The 15,085-nt window shown below is 37.7% G+C and overlaps 2 protein-coding genes and 3 long non-coding RNA genes across 7 annotated transcripts; 4 read left to right on the plus strand and 1 right to left on the minus strand.

Moving 5' to 3' along the window:
• Nucleotides 1-167: 167 nt before the first annotated feature.
• Nucleotides 168-1,786, plus strand: LOC124192737. Its single transcript, XM_046586210.1, has 3 exons — nt 168-350; nt 427-1,159; nt 1,253-1,786. The coding sequence occupies exons 1-3, from the start codon at nt 263-265 to the stop codon at nt 1,668-1,670; spliced, it is 1,239 nt and encodes a 412-aa protein (XP_046442166.1). The 5' UTR covers nt 168-262; the 3' UTR covers nt 1,671-1,786.
• Nucleotides 1,787-2,079: 293 nt separating this feature from the next.
• On the plus strand, nt 2,080-2,595 carry LOC124192742. The gene is made up of 3 exons (XR_006873829.1): nt 2,080-2,279; nt 2,376-2,466; nt 2,569-2,595. It is a non-coding gene; the product is annotated as an uncharacterized LOC124192742 (long non-coding RNA).
• Nucleotides 2,592-3,129, plus strand: LOC124192741. The gene is made up of 3 exons (XR_006873828.1): nt 2,592-2,645; nt 2,720-2,887; nt 2,964-3,129. It is a non-coding gene; the product is annotated as an uncharacterized LOC124192741 (long non-coding RNA).
• A 187-nt stretch (nt 3,130-3,316) lies between these two features.
• On the plus strand, nt 3,317-3,678 carry LOC124192743. The gene is made up of 3 exons (XR_006873830.1): nt 3,317-3,369; nt 3,442-3,587; nt 3,659-3,678. It is a non-coding gene; the product is annotated as an uncharacterized LOC124192743 (long non-coding RNA).
• Nucleotides 3,679-7,715: 4,037 nt separating this feature from the next.
• LOC124192744 (polyamine-transporting ATPase 13A3-like) lies at nt 7,716-14,843 on the minus strand. 3 transcript variants are annotated; one of them, XM_046586213.1, is made up of 26 exons: nt 14,629-14,843; nt 13,659-13,811; nt 13,317-13,420; nt 13,070-13,237; nt 12,911-12,981; nt 12,721-12,851; nt 12,482-12,656; nt 12,214-12,418; nt 11,942-12,140; nt 11,743-11,876; nt 11,513-11,683; nt 11,279-11,450; nt 11,093-11,215; nt 10,859-11,019; nt 10,673-10,792; nt 10,555-10,617; nt 10,399-10,492; nt 10,189-10,338; nt 10,014-10,106; nt 9,913-9,948; nt 9,719-9,825; nt 9,580-9,651; nt 9,340-9,517; nt 9,210-9,269; nt 8,431-9,149; nt 7,716-8,367 (listed from the first exon to the last, which is right to left on the minus strand). In XM_046586213.1, exons 2-26 carry the CDS (start codon nt 13,741-13,743, stop codon nt 8,134-8,136), a joined length of 3,825 nt encoding a protein of 1,274 aa, XP_046442169.1. In that variant the 5' UTR covers nt 13,744-13,811; nt 14,629-14,843; the 3' UTR covers nt 7,716-8,133. The 3 variants fall into 3 exon arrangements, with proteins under 3 accessions (XP_046442169.1, XP_046442170.1, XP_046442171.1); XM_046586214.1 differs by having other exon boundaries at nt 10,555-10,608; nt 14,629-14,842; XM_046586215.1 differs by lacking the exon at nt 13,659-13,811.
• Between the last annotated feature and the right edge of the window lie 242 nt (nt 14,844-15,085).

Here is a 15,085-nt window from a genome sequence, read left to right on the forward strand (position 1 = left end):
TAATCCCTTTATTTCCTAGCGTCCATGCGGATACGTAAATGCAAATATTGGATACCGTTCTTGTTGTGTTGATGAACTCGATGGCTCGATACACGCACGAGATAGTAGCCCTAATCCGCTATCTTAAGATAAACAGCATGATAGTGTGACCGCGTTAACTCGATACCCTATACATAGTGGTGTGGGTAACATTACAGTCGTAAGTAATTGGGGATGCAACTTTGAGTACCGCCGACTAGGTCGAGTATAACTACACCGCGCGATGCATCTTTTGGGGCTTGCTTTACTTGTCATTTCTTCGCAGTTAAATTCCGGCCACACCTTTTCTCTGCCGAGGTCTAATAAAGCAGGTATTATTGTAATATATCCTTTATTTAACCACTTGTTTGATAGCTTATAATTTTGTGTTTTCTTGTCTTTTGTAAGGATGCGCGATCAATTTGGACACTAGCTCGCCTACTTTTCCTCCTCATTTGATTGACGAAAATAAGAAAATTGTTTTGCCAGTAATAGAAGGCACAGCAAGAATTATTAATCTGAACGAAGGTCAGCAGGTGACGGTTAGCTGTTTGGGCGTTGGGAATCTATTGAACGCTACCGGTTTACAATTGAATCCGGCCACATGCGCGGCCAGTTCTAATTTACAGTTTGCGGACGGAACGGAATTTTCCTATGATGAACTCACCTGCCTAATTCAAAATCACGAAGTTTTAGTTGAACAGGGAACGTGCGCCAACGGGCCAGGTACATTTATTCGAAGCGGATGGGAATTTGGCGCAGATTTCATTCCCTTGTATGACATGTGTCACGATGAAGCTTTAGCTTTGAATTATTACGCTATTGACACTGTATACGGTCGTTCAGCTAATGCTGATGACAAGACCAACGACCGACCTTATTATTTCAGCCAAGATGTATATTTTCCTGGTATAAGCGTCAATACTCAGTACACACAAGTTGAACAAACCAAAACGATTGCTATGATCGTGGGATCTGAAGAATTGGCTGCCCAATACATTGTTCCCAATACGGAATACTATTTTGCTCGAGGACATTTGGCGCCTGATGCTGACTTTATTGATGCCGCTAGTCAAGACGCCAGCTACTACTTCATGAATACGGCACCGCAATTTCAAATATTCAACAACGGAAACTGGAAGTATGTTTCATTTAATTATTATTTTTTTTTTCAGTTTTATACATTGTTGTTCCTATGCATTTGTTACTTTATTTTAACATTGTGTACATCCAGGTGGCTTGAGATTGGCGTTCGCGACACGGCACTTGCTCGTCAACTGGATTTGACTATCTACACAGGAACATTTTCAGTGACGACTCTAGCTGATATTAATGGGGTTCAACAGCCTATATTTTTGGCGTTTGATGCAAACAATAATGGCTTAATTCCAGCCCCTAAGTACTACTGGAAACTTATTCATGAGCCCATCTCGAATACTGCCACCGCTGTTATTGGCATCAACAATCCTTACAATGCGGTAATGCCTGAAGATATTTTATGCCCTGACGTCTGCGATCAAATTCCTTGGGTGAATGACGCAATTTTCCAACTTACTAACATTGCCAAAGGTTACACTTTTTGTTGTACCGCTGCCGAACTGCACAAAGCTATCAGCTTTGCTCCTAATTTGGATGTTCCCCTTTTTGTTTAATTAAAATTGAAAAATATTGTAAATGCTATTGCAATTATTCACACCGCCCTTTTTTAGTGGACAGGAAATCAGGAATGTATTTCGTGTTTCAACTTCTTAATAAACTTTTAACCGCATATAGTTCAGAAAAATTCACGATTTTGGCCGAATTCTGTTTTTTGCTAAAAGCAGTTTACTTCAACCCCGAATTTCCCGAGGAAAATTCACAAATCTGGTCAAATATCATGTCAGCTCAATAACTGAGGAGTCATCGCTTAGTTCCTGTGTAGTTCCGGTACAAAAAAACAAAAAACATTATCGTTTACGACACTAGATGGCGAAATGTGTTGTACTAAAATCGTTGCACCCAAAAAGTGGGTTAGCACGCCGAAAGAGTCACAAACAAAATGTTTAAATTTTAAAAAAAAGTTTCGCCACAACGCTACCTAGCGGTCAAATATAGAACTGCATGCAAAATTCCCTTTTCTTGCCCCAAAACGCGAAATTTTCTTCGCTTATTCGTCAGAAGTCAGAACGTGAGAAGTTGTAATGTAACGTAGGTAAATCATTTCATCTGATGAGTCAACAATCAACGTTAAGCTAGCTTCGAAAATTAATAATGATTCATAGGTAAAGTGGAGTGATTTCGTCTGTAATAACTTGTCGGTGATGTGTTCTATTCCGTGTATATGTTGGATAACCTTAATGTTTTTCTTCAACTCCCAGTCAGAGTAAACGTGAAAGTCATGCAACCTACCGTCAAATATTTTGTTCAAACTCATTGTATTCTACTGAATGTGTCATCAAAATGATACAGGTAAAAACCAACACTAGCTTTATTTCATGCTAAAACATATATTCTTCTCATGTTTTATTAGAATTAATCTTAATTATCGGCTGTTTCTATTGAACTTGCTAGATCACCGACCCCAGCATGGAACAATCTCTCATTCCATCTTATAGAGAATCTTGGATAACTGATTTGTGGTTTCATGTGTATAAAAGTTCACTTGTCATGTTACTGAACTTTATTAATTGCAGTCTAATATGAATTTTTGTTTTATTTACAGGTTTCTAAATTGGCATGACTGACTATATGAGAAGTTATGTCCTTCCAAGAAAAGGACTTACAGTCAACAAGATTCCTTGTTTGCTAACCCGTTGGCTGCTACCCATGAATCTCCCTATTTTTCAACAACAAAAAAGAGGTTAAATATTGTGATCATGCTATCATCATTGTAAGTTGTTTACATTGAATTTAGAGAAGTTGTCATACTAATAGCAATTTTAACGATTGTTTGGTTTCTTATTTAGATGTTGCCTATAAGACCAAATGTGGGGCATCTGGTTATCCCTCCAAAATAAGGCAATGACCACACGTTCAACGCGGATCATTCGCTTTGTCATCGAACTTGACTCATTCCATCTTCTGGATTGCTTAGGAAAGCTGATTGGTGTTACCTGTGTAACTTCATTGTCATGTCACTGAATTTAAATTTGTTTACATTTTGTTTCTTGATTTAGCCATTTAGGTAATGACCGAGAAGATGCGGCCTACATGAACATCATTCAGGCGGCCAGCATCATTCGACTACCCAAACGGCTTCTACTACCCTGCTCTCAACACAGCACGGAGTTTTACCCTTAAATTTTTGGCTGTTCGCGATGTGTGATGGCGTTTTCTTGAACGAGATGATGATTTTGGCGAGAAAAATATTGCGTGAGTAATATACTTAAAACTGTTTAATTATTCTTTTACTTATTTTAAAAATGTTTTTTTTTTCATTTACAGGTTCTAACCTTCAGGTTCCTAAATATGAAAAGTAATGTTCTTTCAAGAAAGTCAACGAGGTCCCTTACTCCCTTGTTTGCTAACCCAATGGCTGCTACCCTTGAATCTCCCTATTTAGCTCCTTACACAGTCCCTCTTGATTTGAGGTATTGCTTTTTGTCGCTACAATCTTATTGAAAATTATTGTCATCCAATTATATGTTCATTCTGCTTACAGGGTAATCCTTCGCTACTGATCATGGACTCCATTGGTGAAACTGAAAACCGACGAGAGAATGCTGTCATCCAAAACTGATAAATTGTGTAGTTAGATTAAATTACAAGTACATTTCTGGGCTCCCTTCTTTTCTGTGGCCCCATTTCCCTAACTAACCACTAACCAACGCCCGCCGGTGGTCACTCACCCGCTGTGAAACCAGGAGGAGGGGAGGGCTCTGGTTGAACGGGGACTTGGAAGGCGCATGATCCGACGAAAACTTTTAGAGGGTCATGAGTCTAACCCGGAAGCCTATTATGACTAATCGCTCCCCAGTAAAACTTGCCTCGCACTCTTCTCTCTTCTTCCATTTCCAGGTAATCTCCCTGGATCTACGCCGACACTGCATGTGCGAGTTTTAGCAAGCAATCCGCCACCCAATTTGACAAAAAGTGATAGTTTGTTTTCACGGAACTTTCGTCAGACGGTTACAAAATTTCTAATTCAACAATCTCATGTAGAAATTTGCATCTAGTCTACTGGTGCAAATTGTGATTCTTTAAGCTTGATTAATTTAGGTGATGTGTTAAAAGAGTAATTGTGGGTATAGCTAAACAATTGAACTAATCCACTTTTTCTGAATATTTCGGTTTTAGATCACTTTGTTGTTTTTAGATTTTCTTGTGATCTATCTTCAAAATATTCTGAAAAAAGCGAATTAGTTCAATTTATTGGCTACTCACAATTTTTTTAACACATCTCCTAAATAATCAAGCTTAAAGAATCGCAATGTGTACCAGTAGACTAGATGCAAATTTCTACATGAGATTGTTGAACTAGAAATTTTTTAACCGTGATGCAATTTCCGTGAAAACAAACTATCACTTTTTGTCAAATTAGGTGGCGGATTACTTGCTAAAAAGCCTCGCACAAAAAAAATTGTCTCGAACCGGACGCTCTGTTTAATGAATTGTTTATTTTGTAAATGTTCCAATATAAAAATTTTGAGTTTTAATTTATTTGTCTGTCTGTTATTTGTTTGTGTTTATTTTAATTGATTTATTCAACAATATAATTTACATATTACAGATATTTGTGGGGAATTGGGGGTTTAAGGAATAGATATTGGTGGAAGTTATGGGGTTTAAGGAATGGATGTTGGTGGAAGTTATGGGGTTGGAGGAATAGATGTGGTTATATAGATGGGTATATGGATGTGATAGACAAAGGATTTCATTTCTACCTTATTAAAACAAACCACGACTTCTTCTAGTTAATGAAAATCAATTGCTCCTCCCCCAATCTCCTCCTCGCTGATTTCCCAATCGCGAAGGCGTGTTTATTATTTGTTCAACGTAAAAATTCCCCATATTACTATTTTTTTTCATTCTCAACATATAAACGATTAACTTCATCGACGCAAATAGCAATTAAACAAAATACTGTGATGTAACTTATGTAGCACAAAACCAGCGATTCAACACCAAGGAACTTTTCTGTTCCTTTTCAACATATAAACGGTTAACTGCATAGACACAAATTTGTGCACAACACCAGCAGTTCGGCACCAAGGAACAGCAACAGCATAACTCGATGCAAAAAATCTTTCACCAGTATAGGCTGCAACAACATGCCATATTGGACAGCAACATCACTGCTACCTAACATAAACCTATGACCAAAATGAAATTAATGTTTGATCAATGAAACTTTTGTATAAAATTAAAACAAAAAAATCACTTCAAATGGAGTTCACCCAAATATTCTATGGCAACACTATCTGATAACTATAGTTAAAAAAAATTTACATGAAACTAGATTACTCATTTAAGATTTCAATACAAATTCATTTGAAATTTGTAGTGCTCTGCAGCGAAACAAAAACATTCTTCTACAGTATCTGCCTATCTTGTTAACCAATTCCCCTTAAACAATCCATAACTCAATTTACATTTGATCAAAGGAAAGAGCTATTGACATGATGAAATCCCCAAATGTTAAAATTAAACAATGTAAGCAATTATAGTAGTCCAAGCATGATACTTCCCAAGTTAGAACTTATAATTTTTATCAAATTACCATTTCAAGGAGTCTTCTTGCAGTTCTACTAGATGTCCAACATTTCGGCAACCACAATGCAGCATGATCCAGCGTCAACTCAGATACGGCTGATCCCAGAAGACTTGAAGCATGGGATTCTCCCACACTCCAGAACAACATCAGCACCAAAGACTGCATGCAACAGCTCAATTTAATCACATCTTTCACTGGATGACTGCAAAACGAATCCATGCACACACTAGACTGCAACAAAGAAGCGCAGACTTCACCTGGCTATTGAAAAACAAAAACAAGTTACAAACAAGGAACAGAATCTCATGTGACATAACAAAACGACAGAAGTATGAAGTTAAACTATACAATCTCTCAGAATTACCTTGATAAATCTTACAAAGGAATTTGTAGTTGTCAAGTTTTCCAACTTGAAAATAAAAAAATGTAATCCACATTTCCATAATGGTCTTAACTCATAATTGCAACAGAGAAGCAAAGGGGTCTACTCTCTAGTAATTAACTAAATCTGTAGCTATCAACTATGGCAACTATCAGTTGAATACAAAATAAAACAAAAAAAAAAAAAACACAAGATTTCCCAAGTTACAACCAATAATATCAATCAAATTACCAATTCAAGAAGTCTTCCTGCAGTTACACTTGGGATAGCAACAGCTCGATAAACTGCATGCAGAAGCTGCAACTCAACCACGACTCGATCACACCTTTCACCAGCTCCAGCAGGCTGCAACAAATCCACATTAATGATACTACAGCCATGAAGCTCAGACTTTGTCGTGTTCAAAATTTCTGCAACAGTTGAGCAAAGGGATCTCCATTTCCAACCTGAAAATCAACTAATAAAAGTAAAACCTATTGCATTATTGCAGGGAGATTGATCAACAAAATTACTTTACTAGCTCTGAAGTGTTTCTGCACGAGATGAGACGTACAGCTAACAATGGCCGACATTTCGACAAAATGGACAGCAGTTTCGACCCACGTCATCACATTTGGCCAAGTGAAATTATATGCCAGATTGCCTGTAAATTCAGACAGAGACGTCAAAGATTAATTAAATTAAAGAAATCCAAACTAGCATTACCAATTACAGTGAATGGCTGAAAATCAATTCTGTGATGAATTTTGAATACACTTTTAAGTCAAGCGTCTCGGAAACAAATGGCAAATATTTCTTCCTCACGAAGACACTCGCGTCACCTGGCGGATGGGGGGACAATCCGCCGTTATGGCGACCGTAGAACTCCACCCACCGACAATAGAACCCCAATATTTTAAATTTAAAAAATTTCTTTGTATGCGACAGTAGAACTCCAAAGACATAAGATGATAAGAACTCCTTTTTTTTAAATATTATTAAAAATACCCGACAATAGAACTCCAGTGCCCGACAGTAGAGTAGTCTAACGTCCGAAGTTGTCAGTTCGTGTTTCAAACTTTCAACAATAGCTATCAGAAAATGTTGCCATAGAGATAGAATATTTGGAGTGACTATTTTTAAAACAATGTAAATTAGCATTACGTATTTTTTTTTGTTGTTGCGCCTATTGCACCGTGGAGTCCACGGCGCTCTAATGTCAAAATATTCTATTGCGCCGTGGAGTTTAGCAATTAGCACACACACCGTCACGTTTAACTAAAGTAATCCTGTGTCGCAAGTCTGGGGCTCCTTATGAAGTAATTGCCGACACTCGCACATCTACCCCAATCGATAAGGACTGGAAAGCATGCTCTCCCAATAGGCCTACTACCTCCCAAGATTCACCTTGTGGCTTTAACACAGTCACTCCTACTGCGATTGCTCGTAATAGCAACGATGTCCGCTGTGATCGACCTAGTTAAAAACAAAATCGCAAAATCGTATATAAGTGTCGACCCTTTTAACCTTCAAAAAGAAAACGGGCCTGCATCGAAATGTCCAGCAACTAACAGTTACTTATGATACTTACAATGATATCTCGTTTGTGCCAGTGAGGAAAAATGAAGTGAAAAACAGTACCTCTAAAACGGAACCAAGATACCCGCAATTTTGGAATTTATTTTTTGGATTAAAAACAGATGTCACAAGACTCACAACATTCTTTTAAAACAGGTCGGTCCTATTGGAAACTTGCGTACGCATCAAAGGATCGAATAAAAAATGTGTGGTGGCTGACCTAGAATAAGAATAATTAGTTATGATAAGATTCCATTTCCCCTAACCTTCTGGATATCATACATAGAAGAAAAGCTACTTATTATTTGAATAAAGGGCATCAAAGAGACCCATCAAATCCCTCACCAAACGTTAATAGCCTAGGAATTTCATGCTCTAAAACATGTCAACCCACCATTAAGATTGTTTACATACATAGTGTACACATATTAGGAGAAAAAAAACAAAACAAAGGTCGTCATTCATTCATCATTGTGAAACCGTCTCAGGATTTTGCGCGAAATGCAGAGAACTGGATCAGAACTGAAGACAAATCTTCCTCGTGAGGTGGTTCTCCTTCGTATTTACTGACGAGTGGCCACTGCGAGTTGGATAGCTTTTCTTCGACTTCTAGATATATTTCTTTGCGAGGTCGCAACTTCAACCACCAAGACGAATTCATCATGGCTATAAGCCCTCGATCAACCAAGAAGGCTTCGATCAGCAAACAGAGTATAACCTGTACAAAAATGTCGGTTACTCTCAATAGACAAGAGAAGGAAAGCAGTTACATGAAACTAACCTGAATTACAGAAAAGCCTATGATGACGAAACGGAAATAAAGAGGCGGCATTTCTAGTTCCACGAGTTCTTGAAAATATTCGTTTGGATTGATGAGTAAATAAAGAGAAAATCCTGTCCATAAGGCCAAAGTTGCAGTAAACCAGTAATTTTTCAAAAAAATCTCTCGGTACGGTTTGCCCTTAGAGTAAGCCAACGCTAAGAAGATGTACTGGCTAAAGGAGACCCCTACGACAGCGTAGTTTTCGGTACAAGCATACTCGGCCAATTCCGTGCCCAAGGTTCCATTCGTGATATTCATATAGGGCACGAACCAATCTTGCTGTTGCGCAACGAGCAGGCTTGTTAGCTGAATCAGCAGAATAATTGTTGCTTGAATGACGAGTGATCCCACCGGTGGTGGAGATAGGAGAGAGGTCATTGGAGGGCGCTTGAAAAGTTTGCCCGGATAAGGTTGCGTTTGTCCAAAGAAGGCTGACAGAGAGCAAATGATGAAGAAGTCAACGTAGAGGAATTGGAAATCCGACAAATTCGTCCCGACTTCAAACAAAATCATCACGGAGAAGAACTGAATCAATGCGTAGATAGCCATGTAGCTGAAAATGCCGAAGGAAGTGACCAAAGCGCAACGGCCCTGGCGGATTAGTTCTGGTACGCAAGCGATACTCGGTTCTTTGCTGGTAAAAGGTGAAGCCACAGACGCTTCCGAGTCGGTGAGAGCTAATTTAATTCCAATGAAATAATTTCAAATCAAGTAATAAATTATAAAAAATATCTCACCGATTCCGGCGTGGGCTGCTTTTAGCGCACCACAGTCATTGGCTCCATCTCCGCACATTCCTGTAACAGAAAAACAGTCACAAGATTACAAAAAAGCCTTACAGAAGTGGGACGTTTTTAGTAAACTGACCAACAAAATATCCCATTTTTTGCAACTCCTGGACTAGTTGCTGCTTTTGATCGGGAGACATCCTAGCGAAGATGGTTCCTTTAACGGTCATTAGTGGTATCACATCCGAATAGTATTGTTGAATAACCGACCAAACCTTTCCGGTTATTGCGAAATGATAATGTCCGGAATTTGTAGCCTAATGGCACAATTATTTATCTGTCATTATTTGAATCCGAAAACACTTATTTATTTTCTTACTGTATCCACGTTTAAGATGACTTCATCGACAGTAGTTACACTTGATGGTGGTGAAGCAACTTGGTCGTCAATCTGTTTGATACTCCTCAATATAGTATGTCTCAATTTAGAATTTACCCCTCTTTACATTATGGCTTACCTGGCGAGCAACTTTTTCTGCCATTCTGTAGGTTAGGCGAGGCGGCAGTGTTGTCTCATCGAAGTTGACGATGACGATTTCATCGTTTGAACCAACCATCTCACAATCTAAAGTGAAGCGTTCGATTGGAGTTCAAAGGAAATGCTCAGTTATAAAAAAACGTTTCGTTAACCATGTTTGAATTCATGTCTTACCTCGAGCAACACTTATGGCTGTCAGTAAGTTATCACCTAGAATATTTTTACAAAAAATAATTTAGCTGGAAATTTTTACAATTTACTGCACTGTAACTTACCAGTGACCATAATAGTTCGCACATCCGCAGAGGAAAGTTCTCTTAAGACATCAGCGGTATCAGGTTTCAGTCTATTTTCCAAAACGACAAGGCCTGTTCCGTGTAAAAATTATTACGTGATTGTTCTGTATTTTTGAAAATTATTGATGAAAGCCAACAGTAAGTTTTACCGTACCAAGAAAGGTTAGCTCATGCTCCAAATCTTCTCTTTGAACCTTTTGCAATTTGTTAATAGACTGGGACTCAACAAGGCGATGTGCAAGGGCAATCACACGAAATCCTTGTTTAGTATACGACTCCAATAACTGATTGTAGTTTTCGGGAACTAATAACCATCCAAAATTAATTATTGCTTTTCTTTTAGAAATAGGACAATATAACTTACTAGTTTCAGACATGGATAAGGACTGGATCATTTCAGGAGATCCTTTACAAAAAAAGTGCATCTGATCATTTCCCATCTCTTTGCATAGGACAGCCTGTGATATTGAAATATAATAGTCAGTTCGTTTGGATGTTTCAATTAACTTTGGCTGTATACCATTCTTTGAAGTGCAGAGCTGAAAGGAAATTGCCGGACAATCCCTACTTCAACCTTCTCAAACCAAATAAGTTTAAATAACGTATACAATGTAATATCACTACACAAATAAAGTTACTTTGAAAGCGCTCTCTGTTTCTTTTGGAGTCCAAGTAACAACCGTAGGACAGAGATTGTCATATTTATTAGTATCCTCCATTGACGGCTCTACCAAGCTCCATTCAGTGGATTCAAACATCTTGATAAATAAATCATGTTTTAAAATTACCCGTTGTTTTATTTTAAATTGCAACTGTATGCTTACTTTAAGATCGAGCGGGTCCCCGTTAAGCGTTCCATCAATGATGGTTAGAGAGTGGCAAGTAGCCATTCCCTTCAGTAACAAATAAGGAAGTTCCATTTTTGGATCTTCTGTTTTTATGTGCTCCTGCAACGTAGACGTAGCCTGTGGCAATGTTGACGGCTCTTTGGAAACGATAGACATAAACCGTGAAATGAAATTAGCAATATAGAACACGAACTTTTTTTGAAACTATACTTGTTATTGGAGGAAGAACACGAGGACTATTTTTAATATTAGCCACTGGAACGACCCCCCATAAATCTAGACCATCTTCGGTCAAGGTTCCAGTTTTGTCGAAACACACGCAATTGATTGACCCTGACAACCAAAGCAGAGAATATTTAATAAAGGAAATTTTTAAAAATGATATAACATTTTTACCCGACACATTGATTGCTCTCGGTGAGATACAAAAGATGTTGCGTAGTTTAAGTCGTCTTTGAGCTAAGATAATGCCGGCCGCCATAGCAGCTGGTAGTGCAGGAGGGACGCAAACAGTAATCAAATCGAAAGTGTGCATAATTACTTGCAATCCGGTATCGCCGTTTTTTATCTAAAAGTCATGAGCAGATCTTCAACAACAAGATCATTTCTACAATTTTGTACTTATATCACCTTTTCCACAAGCGAATAGACAAAACCAATGGAAGCTAGAAAAGCCAGAAAGCCGATGAATTTATAGCTGTCCCTTTCGAATTTAAAATCCGCTGGGGGAGGATACATTATAGAAGACACAAGCGATCCTTTGGCCGTTAGAAAACCAGTTGAGGTAACAACTGCCATCACCTGAGGTTATTTATTAGTTCGATAAAAAGATTTAACAAATATATCAACGGATCGATTACCTTTTCATCATCGTAGAAACGAGTTTGAACAACTTTTGTACCGCTGAATAAAGTGTGTCTTGCGTGTTCTCTTGGATTATAGAAAATATCATTCCTCATCGGTAAAGGAGTTTTAGTAACAGGAACGGACTCCCCTTCATTCGCGGGCAATCAACATTTATGTATGAATTTATAAGAAACAAGAATATCAAACACTTACCTGTGAGCATGCTTTCGTTTACGATGCAAGTACCGAAGAGAAGCACGGCATCACAATGCATTACACAACCCGCAGCTGGAATTACAATTACGTCACCTGGAACTAGCTCTTCTGTCCCGATTCTGTCGTAAGCTCCTTTTCCTCGACACACGGTAACAATGTCATCACCACGAACAGTATTTCTCAGCCTCCGCTGGTTCTATATAGGTAAAACAATGTTGAGATACAATTCTCAGATTACATTAGTGTTACATTAAGTGTTAAGTTAATACTTTTCTGGTTTGGGTAATCGTGATAATAATGCCAGTTATGGACATTACGGCGATGGCGGCAGCGTAGAAGTAGTACCAAATAACTATCCAGATCATGATGGATACAACTTGGAAAACGTAGAATGGATTAATCACTTCAAGCAAAAGAAGCGATAAGATGCTTCTCACTGGAACGTAAATCGTGTTTCTTCCGTACACTGCCCGTCTATGAAATGACCAGACTATACATAGCTTTCACACTTCCATTGATGAAAAAAAAATAAATCACCTTTTTTGTTGTTGAGTCGCGGAAAGTCCGGCTAAACCTTGTTGGGCATCCGGACAGTGAAGTGACGATGTTGGTATTCCTGGGCCCAGGCTTTTGAGCTTGAAAAATGCTTTTGATTTTTCATTCCATACATAACGTAACTTTTTGCAAGTAAACATACTCATTGAGTCGACCTCTAAGAGAACAAAGACTTGTTAGTTTGAATCAAGCCATAATTTTGTCAACAAAAGACGACTTGCCGTTAAACGTGCCGTCAGGATTTGGGAGCGGAAGTGACAATACTTCAGTCGATTTGTTAAACTCTTCCAAAACGTAATCCTCTGTATGTTTCCTGTTGTTGGCGGATAATTCTTCTTGACAATCGGAAGTCCTGTAAATAATGGACGCGATAATACAAGTCACTTCAATGTAAACACTTTTGTTTATTACAAGGCCTGAAGTGCTGACTGACGAATAATGGTTCGAATATGTATTTTTCTGTATTTCTTTTGGCATATTTCCTGTTTTTCATAAAATTCAATATACGTTTTTTTTGTAAGATTAAAAAAATCAATATTTTATTATATTAATAAATTTTTTATGACGTACCACAAGTAACACTTTTTCAGCAACTTCTAAGGGACACTTTGTGTGAGTGCAGTTCAAAAACCATTCCGGGAACCAATGATAGACCATCCGCAGAATGCCTACAGTTATGACGATAAAAAACCAAGTAACTGTTGTCCACAAAATCGATCTACGGTAGCCTTGGATTTCCTAAAAATTAAGTATAGCCTTTCATTTGTAAACTGTATGATTTCAAAAATAGGAGAGCGACAGATTTGAATGGACTTACCATTTGGTCTTCTTCCCCTAGATTGACATATTTGACATATGAATTTCCCGACGAAGTACTCCCGCTGGCATCTTGAGTACTACTTCCGTCTGCACTGTCTGAACCTTTGTTGGAAAAATTAAGCGTCAATAGATGAGCGTACTGTTACTAATTAAAGTCCAAATGCCCAATCCCTAACTCATACATGAGATGGCACATAAAATGTTATTGGGGAACTGAGAATATCAAGGTGATAAATCACAAATACTTTAGTTAAAGGAAAACTGATACGACCTTAACGATTAAAAAAAACTGAAAAAAAATAAACGAAGAACCTATATTCCAAACAAAATATAATTTTACCTTCATGACTAGTTTTAGAATGGTCATTGTTTCCAAAAGTGTTAACTTGGGAGCTGTTCGCTACTTGATCCGTCTGCGGGGACATTTTTCCCACCACAGTAATATTTCCAAATTGTGAAAATGATTACTTGTGTGAAGGAGAATGCGATAAGACTACATTGATAGAGATACACGTCAAAGAGCACGATTATTATTTGAAGTTCACTGAGCGCTTAATCTGTTGTTATTCAAATGGTATTTGTGAGTCTAGAGATTATTCTAGCCTTGTACCATTTGACTTTGATACCTGTCTACCGTGCGTTTTTTTTGCCTGTCAAAGGATGACATGACACCTCAATCTAAGTGTCAGCAAGGAGTAAATAGGTAACAAAAATGAAATTAGAATTCTTCATTTGTAAAGATAATTTGTTTAACAAAATAAAAATTTGATTTTCTACTGTAAGAAGATGCAAATTAAGCGATCAAAGTTTAACCGCTCGCCTGCTGGCTCAGTTAATCTAGACGTTTTATTTTACAGATCTGATTCCGAAATCTAAATTGCTCTATCTGAAAATCGAAATCCGACAGTGCTATCGGGTTCACGTCGTTCAACATACAATGTTAGGTAATCAATAGGGGCTCGACACTCTTCGTAGTCGAAATAAACATTATCCGATAGAAATATGTAAGAAACCCAAAGCATTTGATCAAAATAATGGCTTTGCTCTGAAAAATACAAAATGCAATTCAAATTTCAGTTACTGCACCATAAATTTGTACACTCTCTTTACAAGCGGTTAGCCTACAAGTTACAACTTGTTGAGTCTGCTGACTCACCTTTTTTACAACATATTTTCTTTTAAGAGATACATTTCTGTCTGGCAATTCATTAAAAATCAAACCTTTTAGAGAAAAAGGGTAAAGGAATAATTGGGAAAATAACATGTCCGACTATTTTAGGCTGAAAATTTTAGAAAATTTCGTTACTTACGTACTCATGCACGAAGTTCTGGGATGAACACGTGGTCTTTGATCATGATAATACAAAAGCCATGTTTTTGTAATTATAAATTTATAAACATCACATAGTAGGTTAGCGTAAGAAGAGAAAACAATCTCTTGGAATAATGCTAGGGATAAATTTTCACAGACAGAAGCAGACCAGTCATTAAGTTTCATAACTCCCCATACTGAAGTAGGCTATGTAACTCCCACAACAAAACCGAAGACTTTCGATAGTACTAATAAGCTAGCAGAAGTGAATTGTAGTGCTATTGATCGATTTAAGGGGATTAACCGATTAAGGCAACTGACAAGTGACAACTGACAGATATGAAAAAAATTGCAGTCATTTTTAATTTTTTATAAGATGCAAACATGAACAAGCATTTTTATAGTACGTCCTTCCGCGGAAAAAATAAATCAGTTAAATGGTGACGGATGACAAA

The sequence above is a fragment of the Daphnia pulex genome, chromosome 4, assembly GCF_021134715.1.
Source record: "Daphnia pulex isolate KAP4 chromosome 4, ASM2113471v1".
Lineage (NCBI taxonomy): Eukaryota > Metazoa > Arthropoda > Branchiopoda > Diplostraca > Daphniidae > Daphnia > Daphnia pulex.

Coding starts and splice junctions, on each gene's coding strand:
- LOC124192737 (XM_046586210.1), top strand. CDS start 263: ATGCATCTTTTGGGGCTTGCTTTACTTGTCATTTCTTCGCAGTTAAAT. Junction 351..426: donor GCCGAGGTCTAATAAAGCAG/GTATTATTGTAA, acceptor GTCTTTTGTAAG/GATGCGCGATCAATTTGGAC. Junction 1,160..1,252: donor TTCAACAACGGAAACTGGAA/GTATGTTTCATT, acceptor GTGTACATCCAG/GTGGCTTGAGATTGGCGTTC.
- LOC124192744 (XM_046586213.1), bottom strand. CDS start 13,743: ATGTCCCCGCAGACGGATCAAGTAGCGAACAGCTCCCAAGTTAACACT. Junction 9,826..9,912: donor AGCCATAAGTGTTGCTCGAG/GTAAGACATGAA, acceptor GCTTCACTTTAG/ATTGTGAGATGGTTGGTTCA. Junction 9,150..9,209: donor AGCAGCCCACGCCGGAATCG/GTGAGATATTTT, acceptor GAATTAAATTAG/CTCTCACCGACTCGGAAGCG.